Here is a 24,494-nt window from a genome sequence, read left to right as displayed (position 1 = left end):
TAAATTTGCAATAAATAATATAATGTATTCTTTGCTCACTAATGTAGGCCGCCTTGTCCGGAACAAACGTAATGTACATACAATATCAGTGAACTGTGTCAAAGTGCTTAATTGTAAATAGTGTATTGTAGTTTGAGTTCAAAGGTGGCAGATTTCAGTGAGTGGGTGTGACTGACTTTAATGCTGATCAGTGACTGGATTGGATGAGCGAGTCTTTCACATTTTGCTGTGATGCCTGGTAAATTTCTGTGTATGAAAACTTATTTATGTCTATTGCCATTAGGGTAATCAGAGAGTGGTTGTCATTTTATGTTTCACTGACACAAAATGGCTTGACTAAGGATTGAACAGCTATAGCACTGATGTTGCTACTTATTTCTCATTATCGGGGAGATGTACTAAGCTCTGGAAATGATAAATTGGAGAGTGTTAAACTAACAGCCACTCAGGTCCTAACTGTGTTGTTACAGGCTGGGTTATAAAATGACAGTTAGGAGCTGAGTGGCTGGTAGTTTATCACCCTCCAATGTATCACTTTCCAGAGCTTAGTACATCTTCCCCTATGTACTATATGCATAGTAAGTTAGTATTTATATAAAAGTTTGTTACCTTGCTGAATGAGCCCTCAAAGTTTAATATGTTATCAGGTGTAACATGGAGGACAGGAGCTGAAATGGCTTCTTTTAGGCTGTGGCCAAACCACAGTTTGTTCATTATGGCCTGAAAAGAAATGGCATATTACAGGTAGAAACTGCATAAAATATTACCTGTATATTGTATTAGCTACAGTTATGTAGCAATAGAGGACTTGACACTGAACAGTCACACAAAGCAGGATGTGTACACAAGCACACATTAATTACGTAATCACCATATAGCAAAACTGTAATTCATATTTAAATTAAATGCTGCATTCATGATGAATATGCTGCCATGATCGTATCGAAATTCTAATCTCCTGAAACTGATCAGCATTTCTATTTGGAATCTAAAATAAAGCAGGTAATAAATGACTTTTCAGGCAGAAATTGCAAGGTTTCATTTGTTTTGTGCAGGCTAAGAATCTCAGTTGATCACTAATATGGGATGTTGCCACTAGATGGTGCAGGTACAGTACATGTGGGTAGCAGCACTGAGATTTTCTACAACACAAAACTTAATAGCACAGTAGGCAAGGGGTAAATGTTATAGGTTGCGAATATTCAAGGAGTTTAAATTCAAAGGGGTATATTTACTAAAGTGAGAGATTTTAGAAGTGGAGGAGTTGCCCATAGCAACCAATCAGATTCTACTTAACATCATACTTGCCGATATCCTGGCTGCCCCTTCCGGGAGGGAGCAGCAAGGTCGGCTTAGCAGGGGGGCGGGGCCGGAAAAAGGGGGCATGGCGGAGACAAGATGTGCCATTTGGGGGTGGGCTAGGGGCGCCCCGGCCCCGCTACACAATGCCGAGATTTCCGTCATTGAGGAGCAGGGGACAGGGTCATGATGACGGGATTCAGTGAGAATCTCGCTGGCCAGAGCCTTTCTGGTGATTTCCTGGAGAGTTTACAAGTTGCAGACTATTGGGTCTAGTTACTAAGCAGTGTTAGGAGACAGAGTGAAAAGTGATAAGGTGCAGTGGCGTAACTACCACCCCTGCAGCCCTGCGGTTTCTTGGGGGCGCGGGGGCTTGTGGGGCACTGTGGCTACAGATTCCATGCGGACTAGCCGTACGCATGAAATCTGCAGAAAAAAGGCCCTCCAAAAATGGCCGCCGCCTCAGAGGAGACAGATGCTAGAGGTCCTACTGGACCTCTTGCATCTGTTAGTCACCCAGGCAGGGCGGTAGTGTGGACGGCACAGAAGTTTGACCAAGATGCCTTAGAATCACAACATATATATTGTGATAGGATCACTGGTAAAGTGGTCTGTGGCAGGTACATTTGTCCCAGATTCCTGTCTTTTGTGTTTTAAACCCCCAGGAGAAAGTCTGCAGTGTAGCAGGCTTGAGTTTCGTTTTTTTGAAAAGCCGGTTTGGGACCTGGGGGTTGTGGGTGAGAGGAGAGGGTGGGCTCCACCCACGGCCACTCCAGGTTTTGGTTCTCGCAGCCTGGTAACAGGCTTGATTGGGTTCCCACCTGAGGGTGGCCAATATAAGCCTAGTGTGTTGAGGGCTGATTGTCTCACCTGGGAGAGCAGGCAGGGAGTTTGCTCAGAGACACTTGAAAAACCTATCTGTGAGTACTGTGCTGTGCTTTGTTGCTGGCGAGGGCATTAGGCCCTGCCAGGTTCTGGTAGTGAGGGAATTACCTGTGAAGTTAGTGCCCCAACAGGGCTAGGATTTATATTTATGTTTTCTTTATATTTCTGTCATTGTACAATAAAGACTGGCGCCGACCAGCTTGTACTTGCATCCAGACTGGTGTGCTGCTTCACTGCTGCTGTGTGTGTGTGTGTAAGGAAGGAGTCCTCTACCCAGGAGAGGGACCCCCTAACCTAACTGTGTCACAATATCTATAAGTGCATATTTTATTAATAAAAATGTGTAGAATCTGATTTCTGAACACTGTACACACATTTACTTTTGGTTAATGTTATTCAATGCAATTGCAATAAAAAAAGAATCACTTTTTTACCAGAAGAAATAAGCAGACCAGGTATATGTGTATTTACTGCATAAATAAATTACTGATGTTGCAATGTGACAAAAAGGAAAAGTGGCAAATGGGCTCAGCACAGGACGAGTAAGCCTCAGCAATGAAAGGGTTAAATATGATTATTATTTTGCTGAAAGCCTGGCTGTGATATACCATGAACACATACCTGAACAGTAGCACTAATGATCCTCGTACCACCAGCACCACCTATTACCAGCTGAGAGTCATTGGACAGAAGAATGGACGGTATCATGGATGATGGTGGCTGCTGGCCTGCAATGCCAGAAAGGAATGAGTATATTTACATTACAATGATAATACTAGCCTCAAAGTTTACAGTTTATACAATATAAATCACATACAAAACTATAGACTATATGAAATTCTAAAGTAGCTCCGGGGTTATCTCTCATTACTAATCTTAAATGGTGTTCCAACCAATCAGCTCCTGTCATTTTACAAACATGACAGTTAGGAGCTGATTGATTGGAGCACCACTTTAGATTAGTAATGAGTGATAACAAGAATATCACTCGTTATTAAGTATGTCCCAAAGGGCTTATTCTTATGAAGATGTACACAGAGAGCAAGTTCCCAAAACATGTATCTACTGATCATTATAAACAGGTCAGTTTCCAGAGTACTGAGTACAGCACTACTACTGTCCATACGCCCACTTGTTTTCTGGACCCATACACAGCCATCATCATTAGTATTTCGGGACCCCATGCTGGGTGCAAAAGATCCATCTGAAACACGTCCCAACTCCATCCATACGTTGTGAATGAGTACGGAAGTCAGCATACAGGCCCACCATACTCCCATGCGATGGCTCAGTTCTGTGTGATCGCATGTAAAGAGTGGTCTGTCAATGAACTGATCAACCAATCCGCATGTGCAGTGTGCAATTGCTTCCTACTGTGCATGTGCAGTGTGTGATTACTTCCTACTGTGCATGTGCAGTGTGTGATTGCTTCCTACTGTGCACATGTGCAGTGTGTGATTGCTTCCTACTGCACATGTGCAGTGTGTGATTGCTTTCTACTGTGCATGTGCAGTGTGTGGTTACTTTCTACTGTGCATGTGCAGTGTGTGATTGCTTTCTACTGTGCATGTGCAGTGTGTGATTGCTTCCTAATGTGCATGTGCAGTGTGTGGTTGCTTTCTACTGTGCATGTGCAGTGTGTGATTGCTTCCTACTATGCATGTGCAGTGTGTGATTGCTTTCTACTGTGCATGTGCAGTGTGTGATTGCTTCCTAATGGGCATGTGCAGTGTGTGATTGCATCCTAATGGGCATGTGCAGTGTGTGATTGCTTCCTACTGTGCATGTGCAGTGTGTGGTTGCTTTCTACTGCGCATGTGCAGTGTGTGATTGCTTCCTACTGCGCATGTGCAGTGTGTGATTGCTTCCTACTGTGCATGTGCAGTGTGTGATTGCTTTCTACTGCGCATGTGCAGTGTGTGATTGCTTCCTACTGCGCATGTGCAGTGTGTGATTGCTTCCTACTGTGCATGTGCAGTGTGTGATTGCTTTCTACTTCTAGTGTGCGATTGCTTTTGACAGCGCATTTGCAGTGTGCCATTGCTTCTACGGCGCATTTTCAGTGTGCCATTGCTTCTACGGCGCATGTGCAGTACCTGAGTAGCTGCAGTACTAGAAGAAACTCAATATAATGACCTCTTCTGAAAACATCCTAATATAGATATATAGCCAACAGAAAATCTCAAACGGTAAAATATAGACTGAGAAAGTCTCACCTTCCTTGATGAAACCTTTAGAATTACCAATGCAGAAATCCGCTAGCTGGTTATTAAAGATGATCCCTGTGCTTGGGGAATAAATCATTGAGCCAAATCTATAGAAGTGAGAGAAGAGTAACAGTGCTTCATACATAATTACTTATTGCAATTGTGCTTCATCCTGACATACATACAGCAATAGTGCTTCATACATAATTACATATTGCAGTAATGCTTCATCCTGACATACATACAGCAATAGTGCTTAATACATAATTACATATTGCAGTAATGCTTCATCCTGACATACATACAGCATGAGTGCTTCATACATAATTAAATATTGCAGTAATGCTTCATCCTGACATACATACAGCAATAGTGCTTCATACATAATTATATATTGCAGTAATGCTTCATCCTGACATACATACAGCAATAGTGCTTCATACATAATTACATATTGCAGTAATGCTTCATCCTGACATACATACAGCAATAGTGCTTCATACATAATTACATATTGCAGTAATGCTTCATCCTGACATACATACAGCAATAGTGCTTCATACATAATTACATATTGCAGTAATGCTTCATCCTGACATACATACAGCAATAGTGCTTCATACATAATTACATATTGCAGTAATGCTTCATCCTGACATACATACAGCATGAGTGCTTCATACATAATTACATATTGCAGTAATGCTTCATCCTGACATACATACAGCAATAGTGCTTCATACATGATTACATATTGCAGTAATGCTTCATAATGACATACATACAGTAATAGTGCTTCATACATGATTACATATTGCAGTAATGCTTCATCCTGACATACACACAGCAATAGTACTTCATACATAATAACATATTGCAGTAATGCTTCATCCTGACATACACACAGCAATAGTGCTTCATACATAATTACATATTAGAGTAATGCTTCATCCTGACATACACACAGCAATAGTGCTTCATACATAATTACATATTGCAGTAATGCTTCATCCTGACATACACACAGCAATAGTGCTTCATACATAATTCCATATTGCAGTAATGCTTCATCCTGACATACATACAGCAATAGTGCTTCATACATAATTACATATTGCAGTAATACTTCATCCTGACATACATACAGCAATAGTGCTTCATACATAATTATATATTGCAGTAATGCTTCATCCTGACATACATACAGCAATAGTGCTTCATACATAATTACATATTGCAGTAATGCTTCATCCTGACATACATACAGCAATAGTGCTTCATACATAATTACATATTGCAGTAATGCTTCATCCTGACATGCATACAGCAATAGTGCTTCATACATAATTACATATTGCAGTAATGCTTCATCCTGACATACATACAGCAATAGTGCTTCATACATAATTACATATTGCAGTAATGCTTCATCCTGACATACATACAGCAATAGTGCTTCATACATAATTACATATTGCAGTAATGCTTCATCCTGACATACATACAGCAATAGTGCTTCATACATAATTACATATTGCAGTAATGCTTCATCCTGACATACATACAGCAATAGTGCTTCATACATAATTACATATTGCAGTAATGCTTCATCCTGACATACAAACAGCATGAGTGCTTCATACACAATTACATATTGCAGTAATGCTTCATCCTGACATACATACAGCAATAGTGCTTCATACATAATTACATATTGCAGTAATGCTTCATCCTGACATACATACAGCATGAGTGCTTCATACATAATTACATATTGCAGTAATGCTTCATCCTGACATACATACAGCAATAGTGCTTCATACATAATTACATATTGCAGTAATGCTTCATCCTGACATACATACAGCATGAGTGCTTCATACATAATTACATATTGCAGTAATGCTTCATCCTGACATACATACAGCAATAGTGCTTCATACATGATTACATATTGCAGTAATGCTTCATAATGACATACATACAGTAATAGTGCTTCATACATGATTACATATTGCAGTAATGCTTCATCCTGACATACACACAGCAATAGTACTTCATACATAATAACATATTGCAGTAATGCTTCATCCTGACATACACACAGCAATAGTGCTTCATACATAATTACATATTAGAGTAATGCTTCATCCTGACATACACACAGCAATAGTGCTTCATACATAATTACATATTGCAGTAATGCTTCATCCAGACATACACACAGCAATAGTGCTTCATACATAATTCCATATTGCAGTAATGCTTCATCCTGACATACATACAGCAATAGTGCTTCATACATAATTACATATTGCAGTAATGCTTCATCCTGACATACATACAGCAATAGTGCTTCATACATGATTACATATTGCAGTAATGCTTCATCCTGACATACATACAGTAATAGTGCTTCATACATAATTACATATTGCAGTAATGCTTCATCCTGACATACGTACAGTAATAGTGCTTCATACATAATTACATATTGCAGTAATGCTTCATCCTGACATACGTACAGCAATAGTGCTTCATACATAATTACATATTGCAGTAATGCTTCATCCTGACATACATACAGCATGAGTGCTTCATGCATAATTACATATTGCAGTAATGCTTCATCCTGACATACATACAGCAATAGTGCTTCATACATAATTACATATTGCAGTAATGCTTCATCCTGACATACATACAGCATGAGTGCTTCATACATAATTACATATTGCAGTAATGCTTCATCCTGACATACATACAGCAATAGTGCTTCATACATGATTACATATTGCAGTAATGCTTCATCCTGACATACATACAGCAATAGTGCTTCATACATGATTACATATTGCAGTAATGCTTCATCCTGACATACATACAGCAATAGTGCTTCATACATGATTACATATTGCAGTAATGCTTCATCCTGACATACACACAGTAATAGTGCTTCATACATAATTACATATTGCAGTAATGCTTCATCCTGACATACATACAGTATTAGTGCTTCATACATAATTACATATTGCAGTAATGCTTCATCCTGACATACATACAGCAATAGTGCTTCATACATGATTACATATTGCAGTAATGCTTCATCCTGACATACGTACAGTCAGTAATAGTGCTTCATACATAATTACATATTGCAGTAATGCTTCATCCTGACATACGTACAGTAATAGTGCTTCATACATAATAACATATTGCAGTAATGCTTCATCCTGACATACATACAGCAATAGTGCTTCATACATAATTACATATTGCAGTAATGCTTCATCCTGACATACATACAGCAATAGTGCTTCATACATAATTACATATTGCAGTAATGCTTCATCCTGACATACATACAGCAATAGTGCTTCATACATAATTACATATTGCAGTAATGCTTCATCCTGACATACATACAGCATGAGTGCTTCATACATAATTACATATTGCAGTAATGCTTCATCCTGACATACATACAGCAATAGTGCTTCATACATGATTACATATTGCAGTAATGCTTCTTTCTGACATACATACAGCAATAGTGCTTCATACATGATTACATATTGCAGTAATGCTTCATCCTGACATACATACAGTAATAGTGCTTCATACATAAGTACATATTGCAGTAATGCTTCATCCTGACATACATACAGTAATAGTGCTTCATACATAATAACATATTGCAGTAATGCTTCATCCTGACATACATACAGCATGAGTGCTTCATACATAATTACATATTGCAGTAATGCTTCATCCTGACATACATACAGCATGAGTGCTTCATACATAATTACATATTGCAGTAATGCTTCATCCTGACATACATACAGCAATAGTGCTTCATACATAATAACATATTGCAGTAATGCTTCATCCTGACATACATACAGCATGAGTGCTTCATACATAATTACATATTGCAGTAATGCTTCATCCTGACATACATACAGCAATAGTGCTTCATACATGATTACATATTGCAGTAATGCTTCATCCTGACATACATACAGCAATAGTGCTTCATACATAATTACATATTGCAGTAATGCTTCATCCTGACATACATACAGCAATAGTGCTTCAATACATAATTACATATTGCAGTAATGCTTCATCCTGACATACATACAGCAATAGTGCTTCATACATAATTACATATTGCAGTAATGCTTCATCCTGACATACATACAGCATGAGTGCTTCATACATAATTACATATTGCAGTAATGCTTCATCCTGACATACATACAGCAATAGTGCTTCATACATGATTACATATTGCAGTAATGCTTCATCCTGACATACCTACAGCAGTACTGCTTCATACATGATTACATATTGCAGTAATGCTTCATCCTGACATACATACAGTAATAGTGCTTCATACATAATTACATATTGCAGTAATGCTTCATCCTGACATACATACAGTAAAAGTGCTTCATACATAATTACATATTGCAGTAATGCTTCATCCTGACATACATACAGCATGAGTGCTTCATACATAATTACATATTGCAGTAATGCTTCATCCTGACATACATACAGCAATAGTGCTTCATACATAATTACATATTGCAGTAATGCTTCATCCTGACATACATACAGCAATAGTGCTTCATACATAATTACATATTGCAGTAATGCTTCATCCTGACATACATACAGAATGAGTGCTTCATACATAATTACATATTGCAGTAATGCTTCATCCTGACATACATACAGCATGAGTGCTTCATATATAACTACTTATTGCAATAGTGCTTCATCCTGACATACATACAGCGATAGTGCTTCATACATAATAACATATTGCAGTAATCCTTCATCCTGACATACATACAGCAATAGTGCTTCATACATAATTACATATTGCATTAATGCTTCATCCTGACATACATACAGCATGAGTGCTTCATACATAATTACATATTGCAGTAATGCTTCATCCTGACATACATACAGCATGAGTGCTTCATACATAATTACATATTGCAGTAATGCTTCATCCTGACATACATACAGAAATAGTGCTTCATACATAATTACATATTGCAGTAATGCTTCATCCTGACATACATACAGCATGAGTGCTTCATACATGATTACATGTTGCAGTAATGCTTCATCCGGACATACATACAGCAATAGTGCTTCATACATGATTACATATTGCAGTAATGCTTCATCCGGACATACATACAGCAATAGTGCTTCATACATAATTACATATTGCAGTAATGCTTCATCCTGACATACATACAGCATGAGTGCTTCATACATAATTACATATTGCAGTAATGCTTCATCCTGACATACATACAGCAATAGTGCTTCATACATGATTACATATTGCAGTAATGCTTCATAATGACATACATACAGTAATAGTGCTTCATACATAATTACATATTGCAGTAATGCTTCATCCTGACATACATACAGTAATAGTGCTTCATACATAATTACATATTGCAGTAATGCTTCATCCTGACATACATACAGTAATAGTGCTTCATACATAATTACATATTGCAGTAATGCTTCATCCTGACATACATACAGTAATAGTGCTTCATACATAATAACATATTGCTGTAATGCTTCATCCTGACATACATACAGCAATAGTGCTTCATACATAATTACATATTGCAGTAATGCTTCATCCTGACATACATACAGCAATAGTGCTTCATACATAATTACATATTGCAGTAATGCTTCATCCTGACATACATACAGCAATAGTGCTTCATACATAATTACATATTGCAGTAATGCTTCATCCTGACATACATACAGAATGAGTGCTTCATACATAATTACATATTGCAGTAATGCTTCATCCTGACATACATACAGCATGAGTGCTTCATACATGATTACATATTGCAGTAATGCTTCATCCTGACATACATACAGCAATAGTACTTCATACATAATAACATATTGCAGTAATGCTTCATCCTGACATACACACAGCAATAGTGCTTCATACATAATTACATATTGCAGTAATGCTTCATCCTGACATACACACAGCAATAGTGCTTCATACATAATTACATATTGCAGTAATGCTTCATCCTGACATACATACAGCAATAGTGCGTCATACATAATTCCATATTGCAGTAATGCTTCATCCTGACATACATACAGCATGAGTGCTTCATACATAATTACATATTGCAGTAATGCTTCAACCTGACATACATACAGCATGAGTGCTTCATACATGATTACATATTGCAGTAATGCTTCATCCTGACATACATACAGCAATAGTGCTTCATACATGATTACATATTGCAGTAATGCTTCATCCTGACATACATACAGCAATAGTGCGTCATACATAATTCCATATTGCAGTAATGCTTCATCCTGACATACATACAGCATGAGTGCTTCATACATAATTACATATTGCAGTAATGCTTCATCCTGACATACATACAGCAATAGTGCTTCATACATGATTACATATTGCAGTAATGCTTCATCCTGACATACATACAGCAATAGTGCTTCATACATGATTACATATTGCAGTGATGCTTCATCCTGACATACATACAGTAATAGTGCTTCATACATAATTACATATTGCAGTCATGCTTCATCCTGACATACATACAGTAATAGTGCTTCATACATAATTACATATTGCAGTAATGCTTCATCCTGACATACATACAGCATGAGTGCTTCATACATAATTACATATTGCAGTAATGCTTCATCCTGACATACATACAGCATGAGTGCTTCATACATAATTACATATTGCAGTAATGCTTCATCCTGACATACATACAGCAATAGTGCTTCATACATGATTACATATTGCAGTAATGCTTCATCCTGACATACATACAGTAATAGTGCTTCATACATAATAACATATTGCAGTAATGCTTCATCCTGACATACATACAGCATGAGTGCTTCATACATAATTACATATTGCAGTAATGCTTCATCCTGACATACATACAGCATGAGTGCTTCATACATAATTACATATTGCAGTAATGCTTCATCCTGACATACATACAGCAATAGTGCTTCATACATAATTACATATTGCAGTAATGCTTCATCCTGACATACATACAGCATGAGTGCTTCATACATAATTACATATTGCAGTAATGCTTCATCCTGACATACATACAGCAATAGTGCTTCATATATGATTACATATTGCAGTAATGCTTCATCCTGACATACATACAGCAATAGTGCTTCATACATAATTACATATTGCAGTAATGCTTCATCCTGACATACATACAGCAATAGTGCTTCAATACATAATTACATATTGCAGTAATGCTTCATCCTGACATACATACAGCAATAGTGCTTCATACATAATTATATATTGCAGTAATGCTTCATCCTGACATACATACAGCCATAGTGCTTCATACATAATTACATATTGCAGTAATGCTTCATCCTGACATACATACAGCATGAGTGCTTCATACATAATTACATATTGCAGTAATGCTACATCCTGACATACATACAGCAATAGTGCTTCATACATGATTACATATTGCAGTAATGCTTCATAATGACATACACACAGCAATAGTGCTTCATACATAATTACATATTGCAGTAATGCTTCATCCTGACATACACACAGCAATAGTGCTTCATACATAATTCCATATTGCAGTAATGCTTCATCCTGACATACATACAGCAATAGTGCTTCATACATAATTACATATTGCAGTAATGCTTCATCCTGACATACATACAGCAATAGTGCTTCATACATGATTACATATTGCAGTAATGCTTCATCCTGACATACATACAGCAATAGTGCTTCATACATGATTACATATTGCAGTAATGCTTCATCCTGACATACATACAGCAATAGTGCTTCATACATAATTATATATTGCAGTAATGCTTCATCCTGACATACATACAGCATGAGTGCTTCATACATAATTACATATTGCAGTAATGCTTCATCCTGACATACATACAGCAATAGTGCTTCATATATAACTACTTATTGCAATTGTGCTTCATCCTGACATACATACAGCGATAGTGCTTCATACATAATAACATATTGCAGTAATGCTTCATCCTGACATACATACAGCAATAGTGCTTCATACATAATTACATATTGCAGTAATGCTTCATCCTGACATACATACAGCAATAGTGCTTCATACATAATTACATATTGCAGTAATGCTTCATCCTGACATACATACAGCATGAGTGCTTCATACATAATTACATATTGCAGTAATGCTTCATCCTGACATACATACAGCAATAGTGCTTCATATATAACTACTTATTGCAATAGTGCTTCATCCTGACATACATACAGCGATAGTGCTTCATACATAATAACATATTGCAGTAATCCTTCATCCTGACATACATACAGCAATAGTGCTTCATACATAATTACATATTGCAGTAATGCTTCATCCTGACATACATACAGCAATAGTGCTTCATACATAATTACATATTGCAGTAATGCTTCATCCTGACATACATACAGCATGAGTGCTTCATACATAATTACATATTGCAGTAATGCTTCATCCTGACATACATACAGAAATAGTGCTTCATACATAATTACATATTGCAGTAATGCTTCATCCTGACATACATACAGCAATAGTGCTTCATACATGATTACATGTTGCAGTAATGCTTCATCCGGACATACATACAGCAATAGTGCTTCATACATGATTACATATTGCAGTAATGCTTCATCCGGACATACATACAGCAATAGTGCTTCATACATAATTACATATTGCAGTAATGCTTCATCCTGACATACATACAGTAATAGTGCTTCATACATAATTACATATTGCAGTAATGCTTCATCCTGACATACATACAGCAATAGTGCTTCATACATGATTACATATTGCAGTAATGCTTCATAATGACATACATACAGTAATAGTGCTTCATACATAATTACATATTGCAGTAATGCTTCATCCTGACATACATACAGTAATAGTGCTTCATACATAATTACATATTGCAGTAATGCTTCATCCTGACATACATACAGTAATAGTGCTTCATACATAATTACATATTGCAGTAATGCTTCATCCTGACATACATACAGTAATAGTGCTTCATACATAATAACATATTGCAGTAATGCTTCATCCTGACATACATACAGCAATAGTGCTTCATACATAATTACATATTGCAGTAATGCTTCATCCTGACATACATACAGCAATAGTGCTTCATACATAATTACATATTGCAGTAATGCTTCATCCTGACATACATACAGCAATAGTGCTTCATACATAATTACATATTGCAGTAATGCTTCATCCTGACATACATACAGCATGAGTGCTTCATACATGATTACATATTGCAGTAATGCTTCATCCTGACATACATACAGCAATAGTACTTCATACATAATAACATATTGCAGTAATGCTTCATCCTGACATACACACAGCAATAGTGTTTCATACATAATTACATATTGCAGTAATGCTTCATCCTGACATACATACAGCATGAGTGCTTCATACATAATTACATATTGCAGTAATGCTTCATCCTGACATACATACAGCAATAGTGCTTCATACATGATTACATATTGCAGTAATGCTTCATCCTGACATACATACAGTAATAGTGCTTCATACATGATTACATATTGCAGTAATGCTTCATCCTGACATACATACAGTAATAGTGCTTCATACATAATTACATATTGCAGTAATGCTTCATCCTGACATACATACAGCAATAGTGCTTCATACATAATTACATATTGCAGTAATGTTTCATCCTGACATACATAGAGCATGAGTGCTTCATACATAATTACATATTGCAGTAATGCTTCATCCTGACATACATACAGCAATAGTGCTTCATACATAATTACATATTGCAGTAATGCTTCATCCTGACATACATACAGTAATAGTGCTTCATACATAATAACATATTGCAGTAATGCTTCATCCTGACATACATACAGCAATAGTGCTTCATACATAATTACATATTGCAGTAATGCTTCATCCTGACATACATACAGCAATAGTGCTTCATACATAATAACATATTGCAGTAATGCTTCATCCTGACATACACACAGCAATAGTGCTTCATACATGATTACATATTGCAGTAATGCTTCATCCTGACATACATACAGCAATAGTGCTTCATACATAATTCCATATTGCAGTAATGCTTCATCCTGACATACATACAGCAATAGTGCTTCATACATAATTACATATTGCAGTAATGCTTCATCCTGACATACACACAGCAATAGTGCTTCATACATAATTACATATTGCAGTAATGCTTCATCCTGACATACATACAGCAATAGTGCTTCATACATAATTACATATTGCAGTAATGCTTCATCCTGACATACATACAGCATGAGTGCTTCATACATAATTACATATTGCAATAGCACTTCATCATGAGATACATACAGTAATAATGATTTGTATGACACAAAAATACCGAAATTGTGCTTGAAACTGAAACTTTGTATACAGTACTGTATAGCATTAGTGCTTTATCCTGAAACACATACAGCCAGGGTGCTTCATACAGCAAAACATACATAAAAAGTGAGAATTTGACATGCAGCAATAGTGAATCATATAACAGTATTTTATACACAAATACATACAGTAATAGTGTTTCAGGAACATATACATACAATGCTTAATACAGAAATTTATATATTATTATTATTCATTTATATTGCGCCACAAGTGTTCCGCAGCATCTTACAAAGTACTTAAACAAATAGGTTGTCCAGTGACTTACAGTACAATACAATATAGGACAAGGACATGGATAATATACATTGCTACATTAGTGACCATAACACCCAGATAAGCAGCAGGACAAAGCAACCAAGTGTTAGGTGCCCTGGTGGGGGGTAAGAAGTAGATGAAAGTAGAGAATGGAGAAGCACAAAAGGGTAGACGGCCCTGCTCATAAGAGCTTACATTCTAAAGGGGAGGGGCAGACAAACAGGTGTGACACAGAAGGGAGGAAGAAATATGTAGCAGCAAGTTAAGATGAGAGCTGGAAGGCTTTGATGAAATATATAGCAATAGTGGATTATGCAGATGTACATACAGTACAATAATTGTGCATCATACTGAAATACTTACTGCTTTATGGTTTCATACAGAAATACACACAGCAATAGTGCATCATACAGAAATACACACAGCAATAGTGCATCATACAGAAATACACACAGCAATAGTGCTTCATACAGCAATTTACACAGCAAAAGCGATTCATACAAATATGCACACAGCAATAGTGCGTCATACAGAAATACACACAGCAATAGTGCTTCATACAGAAATAGACACAGCAATAGTGCGTCATACAGCAATTTACACAGCAATAGTGCTTCATACAAATATACACACAGCAATAGTGCGTCATACAGCAATTTACACAGCAATAGTGCTTCATACAAATATACACACAGCAATAGTGCGTCATACAGAAATACACACAGCAATAGTGCGTCATACAGAAATACACACAGCAATAGTGCGTCATACAGAAATACACACAGCAATAGTGCGTTATACAGAAATAGACACAGCAATAGTGCGTCATACAGCAATTTACACAGCAATAGTGCTTCATACAAATATACACACAGCAATAGTGCGTCATACAGAAATACACACAGCAATAGTGCGTCATACAGAAATACACACAGCAATAGTGCGTCATACAGAAATACACACAGCAATAGTGCGTTATACAGAAATAGACACAGCAATAGTGCGTAATACAGCAATTTACACAGCAATAGTGCTTCATACAAATATACACACAGCAATAGTGCGTCATACAGAAATACACACAGCAATAGTGCGTCATACAGAAATACACACAGCAATAGTGCGTCATACAGAAATACACACAGCAATAGTGCGTCATACAGCAATTTACACAGCAATAGTGCTTCATACGGAAATACACACATAAATAGTGCTTCATACAGCAATTCACACAAACATGCACACAGCAAAAGTGCTTCATACATAAATGCACCTTGACAAAGTGCTACATTGCATGAAACGCGTTGGCTTCTTGGGAGTACGGTAAGGTAAATTTCCCCTTCAGATTTTGTACATGGAAGTGACGTAGATATAAGATTATATTCCCCCTCTATGCCCACGTGGATGGTAGGGAATGATGTTGGGCAGTAATTGATGACGTCAGGGTACATCTACGGAAGGGGATCTAGCTGTAACCTTGGGAGTACCAGCACCTTGTCACCCAAAAGGGACGTAACAGACTGCTCACGAAACTTCTGGTGAGACGGAGCGCACACATGAGGAAGAAGACCGTTCCACTTCGATGAAGAAGACACGGCAAGAACAGAGACCATCGCTGCCAAAGGACTAGAGGTAGGATTAGGGACAGTTAACCAGCCTGCACAAGACTCTGCTCTCCAGCCATATTCTTCTGGCAAACCCTGCATCTCTCCAAAACTCCCTAAACTCTCTCACTTTAAGAGTTATAAACATTTTTGCTTGTCATGTCTTGATGTTACATTAATCACAAAAGGAAAGAGCCAAGGTTTGTCTACTTTTATGGCACACAAATGAAATCCTAGAAAAAATTAAATTCTTTATTAGATATGCATTAAAAAGTTCCAAAGGGAACATATACCAGCGAAATAAAGGTTAAAAAAACTGGGTCGGTATGATTGTGTAACTATTAGTAATATAATAAGGAAGTGAAAATAAAATCAAGAAGAAGCCCTGCTGTATGACTTCATATCTTGTCAAAAAATATTTGAGATATCCATGCAATGAGAACGCAAGTATTATTCTTGCAGAGTTCTGTGAATATTAGACATAACTAATGAGTATATGCAAAAACGAAATACCCATTAATCTAGGTTAAACCTCTTCACTTCTCAAAAGCATTGGTCATTATTCACAATGTATTGGGATAATTGTGTCTGTCACAGTGAAGACGTTTATTCAATTCAAGAAGATGATAAATTATTACAATATGGTTATAACTCAGTTCTAGTATAGGAGTTATCAGTTATCTAGTATAGGAGTTATCAGTTATCTAGTATAGGAGTTATCAGTTATCTAGTATAGGAGTTATCAGTTTAATTGTGTGTAACTGTTGTCAAGTAATCTTATACAACAGGTATTGTTACTCACATATATTTTCCTTGAAACCAATTATGTAAGTTCATTATCTGGTTTTACTGCCTCATTATGTTTGGCTCTTGTATCAGTGTGTAATATCTCATTTACTTAACAAATAATGGCCCTCATTCAGAGCCGGACGCAATTAGCGCTCGCTCGTTCTGAAAATAGGGGTGGCTATTCAAATTAACTGTTCGCTGTTTGCGGTCTGTTCACGCCTCTAGGTCTGAACGAGCGAACAAAACTTGCGGTAGTTTTTTGGGAAACTACGCCCCCTGGCCGCTCGCATCCTACGTCATGTCCGCTATTTATTAGATTAATCGAGTACATCGACCAGGGTATGAACTGCTCGCTATTCTTGTGGTCGGTTTTTGCTACCACAATTTTGCGAGCAGTTCTGGCTATAAAATAACCCAGTGACGTGGTCAATGACGCTGCTGTTTTAATTATGCACACCCATAAAACGCCCGTTTTGACCTTTAAGCACGCCTGCGTTCTGATTTCCATCCCCGTTTTCAAGCACCTTCCCCTGTTACCACCCACATACGCCTCATTCTGTCACTCAAATTATCAAGCATTCGCTATTTTGCGAGCACATGAATTTCGACCGCACTGACTGGTTCGCGCATGCGTATAACGATCCGTACGCATGCGCAGTTGGCCAAACATCGCTCGGAGCGAACGAGCTGCCGCTTACGAGTGGCTCTGAATCAGGCCCAATGTCAGCAACTCCTAGATGGTATAATTATTAGAGTGGCAATATCGTTAAGTGAAGTTGCTTATATTATAAATAGGATTGCAGCAGGCTATTACATACTGCAATTATATTGTATATATTGACAGACATAGAATATCGTCCTATATTTAGAACGATAGCATGTATACCTTAATGCCTTATGACTAGGCAAATGATAGAATTGATATTAAGAGCACTTCAATCAGAGTATAACTTAATCATTAGTGTTTTATTCATATGCAGCAGTATCGTTGTTCACATCCAATTGTTTAAAAATTGGTATTAATCCAGAGTGGTAACACTAATTGTCCTTTATTTAATTTTTATTCACATTTAACAGCTTTCTTATTGCTTATATTAAAGTATACGGACAAGCAGACACCTGCTTTATCTACTTTAGTGACCTATAGCTGGACATACTTAGGTTCTAATTACCGATGTGTCCTATGACTGGACAGGTACTGCTATGCAGTTGGATGTGTAGTACGAGTAGAAAATTACTAGCACAGGCTCATAGGGTAATACAATAAGAGCTTTGTGTAATAGCAATTCATGCCAAGATGTTGCTGTTACTATTCAATACAACAAACATACATACGGTAGGTTATATCTACTGAGATTGGACAGACACAGATTCTATCTATTAGCGTGTCCTGTAACTGGACATTAATATTAATGGTTTAGAATATATAACATCACAGCGTGGGTTTTATATGGCAGACACACTGTGTGATTGTAACGCCTTTCCTATTCATGCAACAATATTGCTGTTTCTATTAATTGCAACAGACGTACACACAGGCTATATCTATTAACGTGTCCTGTAACTGGACATTGATAGTAGTTATCACAATATAATATTACAGCATGGGTGTCACATGTCCAGTTACAGGACACGCTAATAGATAGAATCTGTGTCTGTCCAATCTCAGTAGATCAGAGAGAAGAGAAAAAGGACTCCGTATGTGGGGCACACTCCCATAGAATTACCAAGCTATAAAAAATACCTTTTATTGAAATTCATTAAAAAGGAAAAGAGAAAAAAAATGGCCAAAAATACCTGTCAGGTTGGACAATACAAACAAACAATTCTCCATCGTAGGAGATACTGTAATATTACTGCAGTTTATGCTGTATATTTTGGTCAATACCTATGGAAAAAATATATCATGTTTATATCTTTCAAAAACTACAAGGCAGGACTTTTAGGTATTAAGATATACAATTTGGATGTAATCGGCAATCACAATTGTTTTTTGTATATATTGAAATATATACAACAGTCGATAATCACAGTTGTTTCTTATATATACATATAGCAATGTAGGTATTCAGGATTGCCTCTAAGCAGATTCCTGCTATGCAATCATCTCAATTTGTGTTGTGTATTTAGTCAGAAACTATGGAATAAGTACTGTATATGTATCTTATGTTAATATCTTTCAAAACTCACAGGACAGGACATTTAGTATTGAGATATACAATTTTAAATGCAATTGGCAATCACAATAGTTTCCCTTTGTATATTGAAATATATATAACAATTGGTGATCAGTTGTTTCATATATATATATATATATATATATATATATATATATATAACTAGCATTTAACAATGTAGGTATTCAGGATTGCCTCTGGGCAGATTTCTGCTATGCATCCAATTTCAATAGAGGAATAAACAGTGACTCTTCCTAAGTGTGGTAACAGCAATAAAACCCATGCATATTAAAGTGAAATGAGCACTCGAAGGGTACGAAAAAGGGGCAAAATAATAAATGGATAATAAATCATATGAAAGTGAAAAAAATACACACAATTAATTTAAAATTGCTATATACCACGGATAACCACAGTAATATACAGTATTAATATTGGTAGTAGAGGCGTCCCTCGATTCTACCTATGAGACGAAATATAACAAAATTATGATAGATATAGATGAAAGAGTTGTGTACTTATACACCTGGGATCTGCTGTTTCCTGTCTTATAAATAAAGGCCAGAAAATGAGAGTCCCCAGTACTGGCACAATGAAGTAAGATAAGGTGCTTCTGCTTTAAAGCCAATTCGCACCATTGTCCCTGTTGCCTAATAGCAGCGCTGGGAGTCCTGGCGGCTGGCAGTAATGAGAGAGCAGTAGGGAGTAGAAAGAAGTACCCGATATTACTGTGGTTATCCGTGGTGTATAGCAATTTTAATTGTGTGTATTTTTTTCACTTTCATATGATTTATTATCCATTTATTATTTCGCCCCTTTTTTGCACCCTTAGGGCTCTATTTATTAACATTATTTTTACTAAAATAAAGTGAAAAAGGGTGTTTTCACACCCTTTTCACATTATTTTAGTATCACCTATAGTTATTACAGGGCAATTGAGTAGAATTCGTAAAATTCTACTCCAACCGCTACGTATCACTTATTTTTAGTAAGCAGATCGCATTTCCTATAATTGTAATGGGAAATGTGATCTGGCCAAAGTTACTAAAAATAAATTGTGAGAAAATACCGGGGAAAGCCCTGTGATAATAACGCCGTTATCCAGGGTCTCCCCTGGTTACCGGACTCCTGCCCTGCTCTAACGGGGAGAGCAGAGCCGGGAGTCGGTCCCAGTAATCAGCTGTGTGGTCTAAACAGACCACAAGCTGATCACTGCAAAAAAAAGAAAAAAAAAATAGTAAAAAAAAAAATTAACTTACCCGACTCCAGGGACCGGTGATCGGGCCTCCGGTGATGACTCCCCTCCGGTCAGCTGGTCTCCCATAGTGCACTGTTGCCCGGTCATCACCAGTGCAGTTTGGGAGATCACCTGACCGGAGGCATGGAGAACATTACCGCAGGCCCGGATCCTGCAGGTAAGTGTAATTAAGGGAGGGGGGGGTCTCGGGGGGGAGGGGGGGTCCGCGATCGCGGGGGTGGGGCTTAGCACCGGGGGGGGCGGGTAGCAGTGGCGACCGGTCGGCGCATGCGCGGGCACTTAGTCACGGTATTTTTTGCGAAAATACCGTGATAAGGCTCCGAAGGGGATTTGCAGAGACAGAGCTTTATCACAAGCTCTGTCCCTGCAAGAGATTTGTAGTAAATCCCTGTGATATTGCCTGAATTCGCATTGAGTCGTTAATATCACACTACAATCTGCATTCAATATGCGGATTGTAGTAAATAGAGCCCTTAGAGTGCTCATTTCACTTTAATATGCATGGGTTTTATTGCTGTTACCACACTTAGGAAGATTCACTGTTTATTCCTCTATTGAAAATGGATGCATAGCAGAAATCTGCCCAGAGGCAATCCTGAATACCTGCATTGCTAAATGCTATATATAGATATATATCAGAAACAACTGTGATTACCAATTGTCATATATATTTCAATATACACAGGAAACAATTGTGATTGCCGATTTCATTCAAAATTGTATATTTCATTACTCAATGTCCTGTTTTGTGGTTTTTGAAAGATATGAACATGATATATATATTTATTCCATAGGCACCGACTAAATATACAACATAAATTGAGATGACTGCATAGCAAGAGTCTGCTTGGAGGCAATCTCGAATACTTGCTTTGCTAAGTGCATATATATATATATATATATGTGTGTGCTTATTTCACTTTAATATGCATATGTTTTATTGCTGCTACCGCACTTAGGAAGATTCCCTGCTCATTCCTCTACTGAGAATGGATGCATAGCAGAAATCTGCTCAGAGGCAATCCTGAATACCTGCATTGTTAAATTATATAACAACTGTGCTCACCAATTGTTATATATATTTCAATATACAAAGGGAAACTATTGTGATTGCTTATTGTATTACCCTATGAGCCTGTGCTAGTAATTTCTACTCGTACTACACATCCAACTGCATAGCAGTACCTGTCCAGTCATCGGACACATCGGTAATTAGAACCTAAGTATGTCCAGCTATAGGTCACTAAAGTAGATAAAGCAGGTGTCTGCTTGTCCGTATAATTTAATATAAGTAATAACAAAGCTGTTAAATGTGAATAAAAATTAAATAAAGGACAATTAGTGTTACCACTCTGGATTAATACCAATTTTTAAACAATTGGATGTGAACAACGATACTGCTGCATATGAATAAAACACTAATGATTAAGTTATACTCTGATTGAAGTGCTCTTAATATCAATTCTATCATTTGCCTAGTCATAAGGCATTAAGGTATACATGCTATCGTTCTAAATATAGGACGATATTCTATGTCTGTCAATATATACAATATAATTGCAGTATGTAATAGCCTGCTGCAATCCTATTTATAATATAAGCAACTTCACTTAACGATATTGCCACTCTAATAATTATACCATCTAGGAGTTGCTGACATTATTTGTTAAGTAAATGAAATATTACACACTGATACAAGAGCCAAATATAATGAGGCAGTAAAACCAGATTAAGAATTTACATAATTGGTTTCAAGGAAAATATATGTGAGTAACAATACCTGTTGTATAAGATTACTTGACAACAGTTACACACAATTAAACTGATAACTCCTATACTAGATAACTGATAACTCCTATACTAGATAACTGATAACTCCTATACTAGAACTGAGTTATAACGATATTGTAATAATTTATCATCTTCTTGAATTGAATAAACGTCTTCACTGTGACAGACACAATTATCCCAATACATTGTGAATAATGACCAATGCTTTTGAGAAGTGAAGAGATTTAACCCAGATTAATGGGTATTTCGTAATTGCATATACTCATTAGTTATGTGACGTCTAATATTCACAGAACTCTGCAAGAATAATACTTGCGTTCTCATTGCATGGATATCTCAAATATTTTTTGACAAGATACGAAGTCATACAGCAGGGCTTCTTCTTGATTTTATTTTCACTTCCTTATTACTAATAGTTACACAATCATACCGACCCAGTTTTTTAACCTTTATTTCGCTGGTATATGTTTCCTTTGGAACTTTTTAATGCATATCTAATAAAGAATTTAATTTTTTATAGAATTTCATTTGTGCGCCATAAAAGTAGACAAACCTTGGCTCTTTCCTTTTGTAATTAATGTTGTATCTCTTTGTCGATTGGCAGCACCCCCACTTACAATGTTGACAAGAAACATATCTATAATGGGGTTAATCTAATTACTATTACAATACGTGTGCAGGTGTATATATTCCTTCTTTTTGTGTGCATGTTTTGATGTTTTCAGATTCTTTATCGTGTCTACATTTATTTATTTTATTTACCTTTTATTTATTTTTTATTTTTATTTACCTTTTATTTACTTTTTATATTTTTATCTTATATTTTATTTCTCATGTACCTTTTATTTATCTTATATTTCATTACTTTTTAGCACTCAGTACCATACACATTTCTCAAAAAGCGCTCTATATGCACATATATGTTACTACTAAATCATTAATGGAGCTGTTGTAAACTAAACGCAGGTCACATAATCCTATTCATGGTAAACTAAACAACAGTGCAGTGGTACAAACACACGGCAGTTATTTCTGTTTAAAAATGTTTTGCAAATTAGTAATGTATTAGCAATAACCGATCAAATTAATTTGTAAGTACTTTCAATAAAAAACAATACAACACAGAAATTTACTAAAAATTGTGCGTGGAATATCCTTGCTCAAAAGAAAAAGTAGCCGTAGTTAACAAGCAGCAAAGAAAAAGACCTAAACCATGTGTAAATATCAACAGCAGACGTGAAAGCCCCCTACACAAGTGCACATGCCCCCAGCACATGCCTGTTCTCACTGCCCAATCTGTATTTCCCTCCTGGAAGCGCTGGGCCATTGATGACTGGTACTCTGTGCCCATGTAAAGCCCCGATCAATCAGCCTTTTTGTTGTGCAGTTCCCCAAAATCTCCCCAACCATACAAACAGCGTTCCATACCTGTGGGTCAGAAGCAATGTGGGTCAAATACAGTGCAGGTTGCAGTATGGATTGGATACAGTGCAGGTCAGATACAGTGTAGGTCAGATACAGTGCGGGTTAGATACTGTATGGGTTTGATACAGTACGGGTTGGATCCAGTGCGGGATATA

At 36.8% G+C, this 24,494-nt stretch overlaps 1 protein-coding gene across 1 annotated transcript in view; it reads right to left on the bottom strand.

Moving 5' to 3' along the window:
* Positions 1-24,494, bottom strand: part of GGT5 (gamma-glutamyltransferase 5) — a 104,195-nt gene that overhangs the window by 15,092 nt on the left and 64,609 nt on the right. The window contains exons 9-11 of the mRNA XM_088477871.1: positions 4,401-4,498; positions 2,806-2,912; positions 610-720 (exon numbers count right to left, since the gene is read on the bottom strand). Of these exons, the coding sequence (XP_088333997.1) occupies positions 610-720; positions 2,806-2,912; positions 4,401-4,498 (316 nt within the window). The remainder of the gene's footprint in view (positions 1-609; positions 721-2,805; positions 2,913-4,400; positions 4,499-24,494) is intronic.

This window comes from Taudactylus pleione, unplaced genomic scaffold (genome assembly GCF_031769625.1).
Source record: "Taudactylus pleione unplaced genomic scaffold, aTauple2 ptg000205l, whole genome shotgun sequence".
NCBI classification, from domain to species: domain Eukaryota; kingdom Metazoa; phylum Chordata; class Amphibia; order Anura; family Myobatrachidae; genus Taudactylus; species Taudactylus pleione.
Note: the sequence above shows the minus strand (reverse complement) of the source record. Positions and strands in the feature narration are given on the sequence as shown.